General features: G+C 40.1%; 1 protein-coding gene across 1 annotated transcript in view; it reads left to right on the forward strand.

Annotated features, from left to right (window-relative positions):
• The window catches only part of ATP1B4 (ATPase Na+/K+ transporting family member beta 4), a 72,653-nt gene that overhangs the window by 4,447 nt on the left and 52,451 nt on the right, over positions 1–15,755 (forward strand). The window contains exon 2 of the mRNA XM_082263637.1: positions 4,075–4,123. Coding sequence (XP_082119763.1) covers positions 4,076–4,123 — 48 coding nt within the window. The 5' untranslated portion in view covers position 4,075. The remainder of the gene's footprint in view (positions 1–4,074; positions 4,124–15,755) is intronic.

Consider the following 15,755-nt stretch of genomic DNA (forward strand, 5'->3'; position numbering starts at 1 on the left):
GCCAACAGCCGAAAAGGATGTCGAAGCTTGTAGTTCATACACAGCAAATTTCAAAAAGTGACAGCTAGTTTGGGGAACTTCTCCCCATACTGCTGTCACAGAAGATTCGGGGATCGAGCAGCAGTTGCAGCATTGGGATAATGTTACATGTTCCACCCTAAAAATGGGTGGAACATGTAACATGTTCCCAAAGGTAAACCCATCCTTTCATTTTTGAATTTTTTAACAAAGGGAAAAAAAAAACACCGGAGAAAATAGTAAAACAAAAAAATAAAGCAACAATACACAAACAACATTAAAAACATAAAAAAGGAAAAAAAACAATCACAAAAAAAAAAAACTATAGCAACTTTCAAAATAAAGAAAAAAGACTAGAGCATATTTCTCCTTAGCTTTTAAATTAGTAAAACTAAGAATTTCTGCTTCAGAGAAATGTTGCTGACAGCAAAATCAGCAACATTGCGGCAAAATCAATTTAGCCAGAATCACTCATCCCTAGTCAAAGTAAGTGAAATAATATCATAGCAGTGTGACTATATGGAGTAGACTGTAATGGATGAAGAACTTTTCCACCAAGACACTTGCTACAATAGATTTTTTGATCTTTTATCAGAAAAGCTTGGGCAGAACAGTTATTTAGTGGTTATCACTCTAGCTTTATAGCTCTAGGGTCCTTGGTGCACATCTCAACCTGTAAACTAGCTGCATAGTATTTGTGTGTGTTTCCATCAGATACTTCTACACTCCAAAGAGTGTTGTGTTAAAAGCAAAAAGTGAAAGACATAGAAGTGATGGCAGAAGAAAAATCCAAGTGGGCCGTCAATCTGCTCCATTTTTTTTCTTCTATTCTATTTCAAACATCAATTACCCTTTCAGTAAAATAATACTAAGCCCCGGTTCACACTTGTGCGTGTGCGGGGTTCGCATGTCATGTCGGAGCGCACTGCTCCGACATTACATGCGATCAGCTGTGCGGTGCGAGTTTAGCCATACAGTTTGTATGGCTAAATTCGCATCGCACCCGCAGCAAACACGCACAGGAGGCATTTTTGCTGCCGCATCAGGATCGGATCGCACAGCGGTTCACACTTGTGCGATCCGATCCTGTGCGAACTGCACGATCGCACTGCGATATGCGATCAAACTGGGGGTGTCGTTAAGATTACATTGACACCCCCAGCGGATCGCATATGGCAGTGTGAACTGCCGGGGGTGCGTGTGCGATGCGGGAACAGGCTGCGAATTCGCAGCCTTCCCGCATCGCATCAGTGTGAACCGAGCCTAAGATTTGTTTTTGTGACGGTACTCACCATCACTGGGAATGAAAGACAGATGCTATGTAAGGGGCCCTTGGAGTAATGTTACTTTGGATTCAAGTCCATGTCTCCCCAAGACAGTAAAACTCATAGCAGATGCTAATATCATCAGCTCAACCACCTGTCTTCCACACATCATGGAATATGCTGATTTACTCACCTGTTATCTAATGTGGGTCCTGTGTTTACACTTATGATAATGTGTATTGTACTCCATGAGCTTGAGGATGGCAGTCTACTAGTTAATTGTCTCAGGTTGATTAAATCATTGTCATCTATTAGTTACGGGTAGAAAAAGGAGAATACTGTTTGTGTTGGTTGTTCTTTAGATAATTAGTTCAGGTTAATTATATATCTGTATACAATTTAATCTGCATATGATAATGTAATCAGACAGCAGACCTGGTGGGGTAACCTGATCAGGAGGGGGATGTCCATCCTGTAAAATTCTGTGTGAGTTTGTTCAAATAAAGATTCCAGTTCTCTACAAGCTAAGTTTCATCTAGTTTTGTATGAGGGGCAGCTAGAATATCTGGCACCTATGTTCAAGACTGGAGGAAGCCATATACTGATGGAAGCCCACAAACACAGTGTGGGTCACGGTTCTGTTAGTTTTGAACTTTCCTCCTATTTTAGAGCTGATTCCACTCACTATGAATCAACATGGTTTGAAGATTTAGTCAGCAGAAGCCCTTGTCAGCAACTTTCAAGAGGTTTCAAAGTTAGATAGCAGAGGGAGTCTTCCAGTTGATCCCTCCTTAGTTCCTTTTTACTAAGGCTCTGAGTCAGGTTACAGTCAAGCTTGAAGACTCTATCGCAGTAATCGAAATGGCCTCAATCTATATCACCCTACAGGCCTAATACTCAACTTCATGACATGGAAAAACTGCCAGCCATCATTGTTTAATGGTGTCTAACTTGGTAATAGTGAGAAAGTAAGTAAGTAGGTTGTTGTTTGTCTTGACTTTGAACTCTGCCCCATGCAATTAATTATTCAGTTTGCCCACCACTGCGTTTTTCAAGACCAAGAACTGCAGCAGGGTGAGAATGACCATCGTATGCAGTGGGGCTTAGATAACCATTATGTTCTTGATACAACATTCCCCCAAACCCCCCACTACTGACATGTAATTTGTAGGGCCAAGCAGGATAAGCATAGGTTAGAACAGGTGGTAGGTAAACTTTAGCTATAGCTGTTTCTTGTTGTTGCTCTTCATGAGGTCATTTTAGTACTTTGTCCAAACTGCTCAAACTCCTCCAGTGTTCTTACAAAGATTATCAGTTCTTCCATAAATCAACACAAAAATTTTAGAAGATAATTCTAAAGCTGGCGATAGAAAGATAGTTTTTTAGTTTTTTGCTTTTTTTGTTCAGCCTGGCGGCTGAACTGGCCAAATTGTGATCTGTCTATACCAGGTAAACTTTAGCTATAGCTGTTTAAAGGCCTTTTTGCATTAAACCACTCTTCTTGTATCGACTCTCAAGATTTCTTTGGCCCTTTACCTTGGTGAATCTGATTTGAAAACTTTAAATCATCTTCCTCATTCCTTAGAATGCTAAAGAGATATCAAGCTATCTTGGCAAAACCTTCAACAAGTCTTTCATTGGAGATAAATAAATTAATATGTTTTGTGTACAAAATATTATCACAATAACTCTAAATCAGTCCATCAACTGTGATACTAAAGTGATAAATCAATTTCTGAGCCGTGATTATAAAATCAATAATATTAATAGTCCCAATCCTCAGTGAAAATAGTGACTGAAAAAAAATCAAAAATCTTCATCCATAAACGTGATCAAAAGTGCTGCATGCTTCACTCCAGGTGCTCCTAGTGACTAGTGACAGATTAGCAGCTCACCTTAGGAACAGACTCCTGAGAGTCAATACACACTCTGGGATAATCACTGCAGTCTGGTTTGCCTTCCCATCACTGCCTCCTGATACTCCCTCCAGATTTATATGGCATCGGTGTGGAAAAATAAAAGCAAGATCTAGTGCTCTCTGATTTTAAGTCTATTTATTAAATCATAAATGGTGAAATTGCACTTACATTACAAAGCACTTCAGCAGTGCGGACTTATCATAGCATCAAATGCTGCCTGTGGTCTCCGGGAATCGACGTGATGACGTGCAGGCTCCTCCCCCGTACGCGTTGCGTCATAGACTTCGTCAGCGGGGTGGCTCCATAAACATTGTTAAGATAGGAACTGATATCTTGCAGATCTGCTGGATTGTTTCACTGTTACGTTGACAGCTTATGTAAAGCCAACACAATTTTAGTTTTGGAGGAAGCAAGGAAGGGTCAAAACACCTACCATTTTTTCTTTCTTTTTTTTCTGTCTGTGAAATTCCCCTTCATCCCCTATCACTGAGATTCAACAAGAAATTAGTGAAAATCTCCAAAAATAAAGGGAATATCCCTCTCAGACAGTTGGCCTTGGAACATGTGTCCCCATAGGAAGATGTCCCCTCAACTCTTATTTTAGGCACAATGCTGTGGAATTTCCCCACACTCTTTGTTTGAGTAATTCTGGTCACTAATGTTAATGTCAGAATGGGGAAAGCATAGAAATCTTAACAGAATGTCTAACCCTTTCCACCTCTATGGAAAATGTCTTGTCTAGAGTTACACTTTAAGAAATGTAAACATATGGATGCAAGAAATGTATAGTAGAATTTAAACTGAGATTTCTTTTTTATGCTTCCAGTGTCTGATCATATCCCATTTTCCTTCTCATATTTGTTTTATTGTAGTATGGAAAGGAATTCCTCAGACCAGCATGCTGTCTATCTTCATCCAGTGGTAAGTATATAAATAACTGTACACACAAAATCTGAAAAAGGCAGGAGCCCATAATTGTATTATTTTGCATAACAAAGCCATAGTGCAGTATATTGAAGACCATACAGTAAGGGTCGGTTCACACTGGTGCAATGAGGGAAGCCCTGCAAATCCAGTGCAGATTCCTGCATCGCACTTGAATCGCAGGCAGCTCACACTGCCTTCTGCGAACCGCTGTGGGTGCCAATAGAAAGTTAATGACACCTCCTGATCGGTTCGCAGATCGCAGTGTGAACTGTGAATTTGGATAGGAAACGGATCGAATGGGTGTTCACACCCATGTGATCTGATTCTGATGCGGACAAAAAAGAGCACTGCAGGAGTTTGGTCCAATTGTAATGCAAATTCAGCCATACAGTTTGCGAATCGCATGCGATGTCTAGCATCGCTACAGTGTGAACTGGCCCTAAATAATGATGGATCAGGTATACTGTTGTCCTGCAATAAGGCAGAGAATCATAGAATGAATAAAAGGCATGGGTTTATGGTAAGAGTATATATTTTAGATTTTATATTGACATACAGTAACTGGTATACTCCAGAAGGTTATTATCTTAACCAGTTGCCGACCGCCCACCGCAGATATACTGCGGCAGGGTGGCGCGGCTGCGCAAAATCACGTAGATCTACGTGATTTTGTGCACGCGGTGCTCGCGTGCCGCTGGAGCCACGCTCCCACTGTGTTTAGACACAGTGGGAGACGGGCCGCGGGAGGAGCGGCGGCGGTTGCCGCCGGCCTCCCACAATCGTCAGAGATACTGACAGAAGACTCGCCTGCTTATGTAAACAAAGCAGACTAGTCTTCTGTCACACAGGCAGGGAGAGATCAGAAGTTTCAGCTAAGCTGAAACCCTGATATCTGTGTGCCTGTCACAAACCGCCCCCCCCCCCCCCCCCACAGTGAGTAAGCACCAATAGGCATACATTAACCCCTTTGATCACCCCCAGTGTTAACCCCTCCCCTGCCAATGTCATTTATACAGTAACAGTGCATATTATTTAGCACTGATTACTGTAGTAATAATACTGGTCCCCAAAAAGTGTCAAAAATGTCAGAAATGTCAAAAATGTCAGTTAGGGGTCCGATCTGTCTACTGCAATGTCACATTCCCGTTAAAAATCGCTAATCGCTGCCATTACTAATAGAAGCAAAAAAATTAAATAAAAAGTCCAAAAATCTATCCTGTAGTTTGTAAACGCTATAACTTATGTAGTGGAATACAAATTGGCCTAAACTGAATTAGATTTTTTACCTTTTTTTATTGGGAATGTTTTATAGCAGAAAGTAAAAAAATATGGCTTTTTTTTTTTAAATTGTCGCTCTTTTTTTGTTTATAGCACGAAATCTAAAAATCGCAGAGGTGATCAAATACCCCCAAAAGAAAGCTCTATTTGTGGGGAAAAAAAGGACATCAATTGTATTTGGGTACAGCGTCGCAATTTTTTGTTAAAATAACGCAGTGCCGAATTGCAAAAAATGGCTTGGTCATTAAGGGGGTAAAACCTTCCAGAGCTGAAGTGGTTTACTAAGCAGTAAAGTGACTGTCACAAAACATAAAAATTATAAAATGTAAATAACTGCTGTACCTGTAAAAAAAAAAAAAAAGAAAGAAAAGAAGAAGAAGAAAATATTTACCCACTCTGCCAAACACCACCACTGTAGAGCCTACAGAAGTTTTTTTCAGAAACTGACAGTTCCAGGAGCGTTGATTTCTTGCGTCCCCCCCCCCCCCCCTTACCATTCACATATCAGGGGCTCTGATACACACACATGCCACCATATAACCAGACATACGGTAATAGGGTAGAAGAGCAGATACTGTAGAATAGACTTCATAATATCTTTAAAGTCATTAACATGAAAACAAAAATTTTATTTCAGCTTACCAATCATTACATGTGGTGGCTGCATTAGTTTTCTTCTTTTAACTTTGTTTTTTTTCAACTTGCGATGCAGGTGGTTACACTTAATTGTCCTCTTTGTCTATGGATGAGCAACCTAGCCACCCTTGGACAGCAGCATTGTCAACCTATAAAAAAACAGTGATGTTAGATTTAGTAAATTCAGATGGACTTTACATAAGTGACTGATTAGCAACTAGAAAAATTGTGTTTTTTCCTTTTGGGATAAATGTTTTAAAGTGATATTAAAGTTGCAATTTTTTTATTAAAATAAAAAAATAATGTTATACTTACCTGTTCTGGGCAGTGGTATTGCTCCCCAGCCAGCGCTGTCTGCTACTTTTTCTTCTAAGCCATGTGCTATGGCAGCACTCCTGCGGGCTCCCTGCTGAGCTGTGTTGTGTGCCTCTACAGACATTTTTTGCTTTTAATAAAAAAAAGGTAAAAAAAAAAAAAAGTGCCTTTATAACCACTTAAGCCCTGGAAGGTTTTACCCTCTTAATGACCAGGCCATTTGCAATACTACCTTGCGATATTTTAACTGACAATTGTGCAGTCGTACAATGTTGTACCCAAATACAATTGATGTCCTTTTTTCCCCACAAATAGAACTTTATTTTGATGGTATTTGATCACCTCTGCTGTTTTTATTTTATGTGTTATAAACAGAAAAAGAGCGACAGTTTTGAATAAAAAAAAATATATATATTTTTTACTTTTTGCTATAAAACACATCCAATAAAAAATATGTAAAACATTGTATCACTTTAGACCAATATGTATTCTGCTACATGCTTTTTGTAAAAAAAAAAAAAATCCCAATAAGCGTATATTGATTGGTTTGCGCAAAAGTTATCACCTCTGAAAAAAGTTATCGCCTCTTTGTGGCATTTTTATTTATTTATTAATTTTTTTACTAGTAATGGTGGCGATTGTGACATTGCGGCGACAAATCAGACATCTAACTGACACTTTTTTGGGAACCGGTAACATTATTATAGTGATCAGTGCTAAAAATATGCACTGCTACTGTACTGACACTGGCAGGGAAGGGGTTAACATCAGAGGTGATTAAAGGATTAAATGTGTCCCTAGGGGGTGCTTACTAACTGTGCGGAATGGTCTGACTGGGGGAAAACAGAGATTCATGTTCCTGTTTAGCAAGAACACAAGATCTCTATCTTCTCCCCTGACAGAACAGCGATATGCCTTATTTACATAGGCAGACTGCCATTCTTCCTCTCTCGGAAAAGCTCGGCGGGTCCCGGCAGACATCGCGTTTGCTGGACCCGCTGGTTGGCTCCAGCTGTGTCCAATCACAGCAGGAGCTGGTTGCCGATAGCGCATGCGCGTTCCCCAATACCAGGAAGAAGAAGCGACGTACAAATACATCGCTTTGTGCAGGCGGGCCGCCCTGCTGCAGTAAATAAACGGTGGGCGGTCCAGAAGTATTTAAATAAACAAATATATGCTGAGCATTGTGGGCACCCCTGCCAGTGCTATGTAGTAAATCTCAACCCTTTAGCTGCCATTTTTGCTGGACAGCTTGCTATGTTAAAGAAAGTTGAAAAATAACAGACTTGCTGACAGAATCAACAGGTAGTAAAACTACAGCCTGCATCTCATGTGTTACAGTACAATTTTTATTTTGCCCAGAGTTCAGTTTTTGCCATGGTTTTACTGCGTTTTCCATTGATTTCAATGGGAAGGTGCATTTTTTGGTGCAAAAAAGATGCTGCAAGCAGGATTTTTTTCACCGCGACAGAAGGGCAGCGCCCCAGTGTGAACACAGTCATTGATTTTAAAGGGAAGCATTTTTCTTTAGCTTTTCAGGCGCTTTTCTTTAACACAAAAGCGCTTGAAAAACTCCTCAGTGTGAAAGGGTCCTTAGAACCAAAACAATGGAAAATATACATTTTTTCCATCATTAGGCAGTGTGATGTCATTTTATACACAGCTGATTACCTGTTCCAGAATTGCTTGCTGCTACAAAGTATCACAGGGTACAGCCAGTTCTAGCAGGTTAGTATCACAGCCAGCAGTGCCAGGATATATTTGCTGTCTTGGATTCACTCCTGGGACATTGTTTGCTTTCATTTCTAACTTGGCTTGGTGCAAAGACTTTTGCTGTGCTGGGTGCTGGAATGTCATTAGCCATCATTCAGATCCTGAAAGCAGCTGGTATCACTGGAGGTAGACAAACTGTTTAGCTTGGTAATATTTCTATGAATACTTGCTACAACTGGGTAAACTGGTACTACATTTAAAAAACACCTGCACATAACTGAAGGTTTTTTTTTTTTTTTTTTACAAAAACCCCAAAACCTGAGGAGTACCTTTTTATGTTATCACTATTTTTTTTTATTACTATTTTATTATTATACAGGGTTTTTATAGCACCAACAGTTTGCGGAGTGGCTTACAAAATGAATCAATGAAGTCTGCAGTTTGGCCCAGCACTCCTGTCTCTCATACCACGTTGTTGGACCAAAAAATAAATGAGCAAGCTCACAGACCAAAAGGAAGACATGGGAGGCAGGCACCAGACCTCATGCCCAATTTAGTGATTTAGCTGTGATCCTGGATCTCATTCTTTTTTTATACATGTTGTGTGTTATATATTATTGAGTAGGTTTCACAGCTTATTCCAAGACAGTGGTGGAATAATATACCTACGTTTGTAGTATAAATACATAAATATTCCATCTCTTAAAAGAGAGTATGGGGTGGTATTTATTTTTAGAAATCATACTTACCTAGGTGGGTGCTGCATCTGTCCCCCTCCGGCTCTAAAGCCAGGAACTGAGCAATTAAACAACACTGATTGCTCAGTGCTCTGTGAGCAGAGAGCTGGTGACTGTTGGTCACCGCTGTCTGCTCTGCCCCCCCCACCTCGTGCTCACTGGAGCGCTGGGCTATGCCGGAGCTAAGAGGCTCGCTAGAAGCCTGAGCCAGGTGCCGGTCCAGGGCTCTGGGTGGATCCCAGCCATATAGTTGCTGTATTTCCCCAGCCTGATGTCAGCCGACAGCGGGCTTCAGCTGAAAATGAGTCACAAGAGTGCAGAATAAACTGCACACCTGTGATCCACAGGAGAAGTATAGCCAAATGAGATTTGGTTGTACTTCTCCTTTAAACTCATGTGGTTTGCTTTAACCAGTTCTAGGACTTGGTAGATACACCCTATAGAAATATCAGTGTTAGGGCTCATGCACACGGCATCTCAAAGCAGCTGCTCCTACAGGCTTTTGATCTTTTTTGCGCTCTCATTTTTTTCTGCATGGAAACTCCCCTCCATGTTAGCCAATGTGTCCATTAGGGCCGTCTTTAACACAGGTCAAAAGGGGCAGCTGCCCTGGGCCCAGTCATTGTTGTGGGGCCCAATGCAGCTGCCCCTTGAGCCCCCACTGCCTGCAAATAATTGATAAGTGGGTTTGGGAGGGCCCAAAAAAATATTTGCCCAGGGTCCAATCAATATTAAAGACGGCCCTGGACTGTCCATGCACACTATGGCTTTTTCGGGAGTTTACAGACATATGCTCTTACAGGCAGAAAAAACCCACCGAACTCGCTTTTTTGAGAGGAGCTTTAGAGCAGAAAATATGCCTAAGTGCCCAAAACACCAGAAAAAGCGCAAAAATGCGTGAAAAAGCTAAATAAAAAAGCGTGAAAACGCACACAAAAAAAAAGGAAAAATTAGCTAAGGGGAGGGCTTGTGAACAAAACACGTATGCTTAAAAAAAATCAAATAAGCATGTGCACGAGCCCTTAATGGGTGTAACTTCTACAAACTACTCCCAATGCTGCTCGCTGGCTGCTATTACAGGCAGTTTCTGGCTGTGATTTTAAATCGATGTGCATCAGAAAAGTGGCTGTAGCAGCCGTTGTGTAAATTGACACTTACAGAAAATATCTGGAATTGTCTGAGAAATAGAGTATAACAACATTTGGATTTATTATTCTGCAGATAAAAGGAATGATCTCATTTAAATGAACTTTGCAAGTTTTTCTTTTTATAACATGTGTTCCAATTTAAACTGTTATTGACCTTTATTTAACGCTAGGCAGCTCTAATCATCTCATTCTCTAGCTTTTATTTTCCTGTTTTTTTTTTCTTATTTTATTTTTTTACTTTTTATATTTCATTTTTTTTTTTTTTTCGCTATTGTCACGTTAAAAATGTACAAAATTGGAAAAAAAAACCTTTATTTCACTTGTAAATAATTTTTCAATGCTTTGCACCTGACATCTAATTTTAGTGTCATAGTAAATAGGACAGAGTATAAGATAAAATTTACTATTTTTATGTAAACTGTATTAACTGTAATTGTTTTAACCACTTGAGCTCAGGAAGATTTTACCCCTTTCATGACCAGGCCATTTTGTGTGGCACGGCGCTACCTTAACTGGTAATTTGGCAGTCATACAAAGTTGTACCCAAACAAAACTTATATAATTTGTTCCACACAAATAGAGCTTTTTTTTTTTGTGATATAAACGAAAAAAGACCAAACATTTTGAAAAAAAATATTTTTTACTTTCTGCTGTAAAATATATCCAATTTTTTTTTTTTAAATCAAAGTTTCTTCATATATTTTAGCCAAAATGCTACATGTTTTTAATTTTAAATAATCCCAAATAGTGTATATTGATTGGTTTGCGTGAAGGTTATTGCGTCTACAAACTATGGTATATATACTGTGGAAATGTTTGGCCTCAGCAGAGTCCTTGATAATAGTGCCGCATCCCTATATATGATAGAGAAGGAAGAATTCCCCTGGTGGTGGGACTTGGTATATATACTGGAACTTGGGGGACTGTGATAGTGTGGCAGTCAATCTGACACTAACTGACGCTGGGGGAAACTGACTAACTACCACTGACATCACCAGTGACATTAATACAATGATCAGTGATAATATTACACACTGTCACTGTACTAATGACACTGGCTAACATCTAGGGCAATCAAGGGTAAAAGTGTGCCTAACAATGTGTAATGTGTGTAAAGTTGCTGTTTTTACTACAGATCTCTCTGTTTCTGCAGGGATGGGAAACTAACAGATCACTCCCTTGGTACAGAGCTCTGTATTGTTTACCAACACAGAGCCCTGGGCTGTGATTGCTCTCAGCTGATAAGCAGCTCCCTGCCGGGAATCACTGGCCGTGACTTGCTGACAGGCTCCTGCTGTGTACAATCTCAGTGGGACCTGAGTTTAGGGTGCGTGCATGTACGCGCCCTTAACCCAGAAGTAGGCCGCGGCATACATCTACTGTATGTCGCTTTGCCCTGCAGCCGTTGCACAAATACCTCAGGGTATTACACATACCCTTTGTGCTGCAGGTGAATGGCCATGGCACACAAAGGTGATTTTTTTGGTGGATGGATTTTGGCACATTAGAGCACAATCAACCTAAAAAAAGAAGCATTGCACCAATTGTTTTTAAGTCATGTATACCACATGAGGATGTCACTAAGAAGCACTTTATGAACTTAAAGATATATGAACTCTGATACACTTTATAGCCATTTGGATTCACTGCCCTTGGTTTTATTTTGTCACTTCACGTTTATTTATTTATATTTGTCTTGGTATTATAGAATTTGCAATCACAGTTTGATTTTTTAGGAGTATATTTTTGATGAGAATTATGGTTGATTTTTATATCATTATGAATAGCGCATCACTATCACTTATATGATTTTTAAACAGATGGCTACTACTATTCATAGGTAATAGCATTAAAGAAAGTTAATCTAAACAGTTAACCACTTAAGCCCCGGAAGATTTTACCCCCTTGCTGACCAGGGGGTATTTTGTGATTCGGCACTGCGTGACTTTAACGGACAATTGCACGGTCGTGCGACGCTGTACCTAAACGAATTTGGCGTCCTTTTTTTCCACAAACAGAGCTTTCTTTTGGTGGTATTTGATCACCTGTGCGATTTTTTGATCATGCGCTATAAACAAAAAAAGAGCGTAAATTTTGCAAAAATAGCAATATTTTTCACATTTTTTTATATGAAATTCCCCCCCAAAAAAATGTAAAAATCAAAATTTTTTAACATTTTCGGCCAATTTGTTTTATGCTACCTATGTTTGGTAAAAAAAAATCGCAAAAAGCGTATTTTGATTGGTTTGCGCAAAAGTTATCGCGTTTACTAACAAAGGGAAAGATTTTTGTCATTTTTGTTGTTTTTTTTAACGCGTAATGGCGGCGATCTGCGATTTTTTTTGCGGTACTGCGACCTTGCGGTGGACAGATCGGACCCTTGACTGACATTTTTGACACTTTTGGGGTTACCAGTGACATTTCTACAGTAATCAGTGCTATACATATGCACTGTTACTGTAAAAATACACTGGCAGTGAAGGGGTTAACTTTTTTTGAAAGGGAGGGGCTATGTGTGTCCCCAAGGGGCATGCTTTCTACTGTGATTGGCTGTGGCTTCAGATGTATGAACAGTGATCAACGGTTCTACATAGTAGAACCGTATGATCATCCTTCATACACAGGGGAGAATGACAGGCAGCTTGTTTACATTAGCCGCCTGACTTTCTCCCTCTCCCCTGACGATCGCAGAGTGACCGGCGGACATCGGGTCCGCCGGTCACACGCGCGGAGGGGTGCGTGACTGCGCGGGAGCGCGCCTCCGGCGGCGCGCGCTCGCTCCCTAGACCCTCACAGGCTAGCTTTGCCTGTGAGGGGCTGACTGCCGAAGTAGATCGGCGTTAGGCAGTCGGCAAGTGGTTAAATGACTGCCTTTGGGGCTTTTTGGACTAGAATAGAGTTTTTGCTCTCCTCTGGGTTTTGGATTTAGAAAATCCAAGGTGTTGTTGTTTTGTTATTTATTTTTATGGAAGTGTTCTATTAACCTAACTAAGGTGTCTTGGCTAAAGCAGAAGCAAATGGATCATCCTTACCTTACCTAACCCCTGACTCACACAGGTTTGAGAAGTCAGTAGTAGCCTCTTGTGAGAGAGAGTATGCACTATTTCGCTATTCCTAACCCCAGACTGTATAACACATATAGTCTGATGGCAGAGGTCACAAGCCATATGTACAAACATGGAGGGGTTGATTTACTAAAGGTAAAAAGACTGTGCACTTTGCAAAGTGCAGTTGCTCTAGAACTTAGTAAATGAGCAGAAGCTCTGCTGACTTCCATCATCCAATCATGTGCAAACAAAATTGCTGTTTCTTTTTATTTTCCTTGCACGTGATTGGGTATTTTTTGCAAAGTGAAGCTTTCCCTCATTTTCCAAGCTCTGGAGCAACTGCACTTTGTCTGTTTGCCTTTAGTGAATGAACCCTGAAGTCTGGGTATGTTCTCAAAGCATTATTTATGGGATAGTAGACAGGACTTTTCTTATATTATTTAACTTATCTATAAAATGATGACACTACACACTAAACTTGGATTTAAAAAGGCCGCTGCCGTTTAATACTGGTTTAATTAACTTGAAAACATCAATAACATTAAAATAACCCAACCACTACGATCCAGGTTGAACAAATAAATATAATCATCAAAGAATTATCCAAACACAAGAATATATCATAAATAACTTTATAACATGTCAATATCGTCCCCCTTTGCACTACGCAAAGGTGACCCTACAAGTAAAAACTGGCCGCGACAAACAAAAGTGGAGGGGGGAAGGGAAACAGAACAGCTGAGATCTTGAGGTGAAGTGAAATCCTCTCATTCTGAGCCCCCTTAAATATCACTCAGGCGAGCTCTGAAGGCGGGAGAAAAGCAAGGGAAAACCGGTTACCTACCTAATCTCCCTAGCTACAGGGGAGGCTGATTCAGATTGGGGCTTATTCTGACCTAACACAAACCTGTTTACCTATTCTGACCCAGCAACAGCTTCCCTCACACTAATAACCCGCTAAGATGGCTCCTAAATGCTAAGCTATGCCTATCACTATCCCATTTATAAAAAGGGGCTTATTCAAACCCCTTTTTCTTTACATTTATCAAATAAGGAAAAATAGCAAAAGCTGCCCCACTTATGTTCATTTTCTAAACCTAAAGGTTCAAAAGTAAGAACCTTCAATGAGGGCAACTACTCCAATATGTGCACGGAAAGAGATTAGCCAAAAATTACCTCTGTTGTCACTTTAGTCACATTTTGTCAGCAGTGCAGTTCTCTCAGATTTATTAGCAGGAGTTAAAAATGAGATACAGTATATATAATAAACAATGGACTTTGCAACATAAAGAATCATCTCACCCTGTGTGAAGAGCTACTCCTGTATTGTAAAACCAGGGAGATCCAAATTTAAACTAGCACAGGTCTGCAACTCAAGGACCCTGAGGTCAATGACTGACACTCTAACACCTGCTCCACACAAGTCACTACATGTGCGATATTGGATCTGACCCTTGTTTATTAACTACTCAAATATAACATTCTGAAATCCAGTGTGCTGGGATTTTTTGTTTCATCATCTTTTTGGTATTTTGTTTTTTTTTAGATTATTAATTTTTTTAAATGTAATTGAAGTGGACCTGTGGGGGTGGGTAATGATAGGAGTTTGATGCAAGTAGAGGCCTAATGGTTCCTATCCAAAAAAGAAAAACAGATAAACCAATCCTTCATCCACTGAAGAGATTGTTATAATAGCTCCCTCATCTTCAAGTCCCTACTGTCAGTGGATTTTGTCCATGCTACACCCACTGCATAGGTGCCAGCTGCATCACCCTTTACACTGTGGAGATTCTATATTCAATCTAGTACAGAGAGATAGGCTAACTAACTAACCTAGGTGGGTTAGGAAGGTGGAATAAACAGAAACTTCTCTAGCTCCAATTAATCAGACAGGTGATTCACTTTGTAGACTGGGCACAGATGGTCAAAGTATAGAAAAAAAAAAGAGTCTTTTGAAATGAATATAACAGTCTGTTCCTTTGACAACTATATGAGTTAGATACATACATACATATTTATATTTCCCAGTGAAAACCATCCTTATTCTGAACTATACACACATATATTAAGAAAGAGATACACAGTATAAAAAATAGATAAACAGAGAGCGACAAGAAATGCCAGACCTGTTAAGTCAGCACTCCTGGTTTAATTTATAGGTGAAAAAAGGCAAGCTTACATTAAAACGTAAAATAATAAAATAATTATATATTACAAAATTGTTTTTGAAGAAAATTTGTAGTTTGATTTAAATGGGGCAGGGTGCCATTCCTTGTTTTACATTTCTCTCTGAATATTTACTGTATGTGTAGCACCCTCCTAGGTAGGTACTAGAAGACAGAGTATAGTTTTGGGTCTTTCTGCTTACCAGAGAGATTGCCAGGTACATTTATTTTGTTCTCTGCCTACCAGAGAGCAGGATCTATTAGTGAGGTCTGCTCATGGTGCTCAGGTTCAGCACAGCTTTTCTCAAGTGTCACACTGGTCCAATAGGGAAACATATTGGACAGTGGGAGGAAACCTGACAAATGGGTGCACAGGTATTTACTACAGCCCTGGTGATTGCCAGAGGAAAGTGCCTTAGTGCATGCTGGGATACAGTATAAATGCCACAGGCACATATGTTTGGGGTCTTTTAGCTGGAGAGCGGGGTCCCGGAGGGAGGGAGCAGCTGCCCCTCCTCTGTAGATACTGCCATGCCGCCTCAGGTGGTTAAAACAAAGACAAACAGAGGCGCCTCTAAGTGTAGACT

The sequence above is a fragment of the Pelophylax lessonae genome, assembly GCF_965119305.1.
Source record: "Pelophylax lessonae genome assembly, chromosome: 7".
In the NCBI taxonomy this organism is placed as follows: domain Eukaryota; kingdom Metazoa; phylum Chordata; class Amphibia; order Anura; family Ranidae; genus Pelophylax; species Pelophylax lessonae.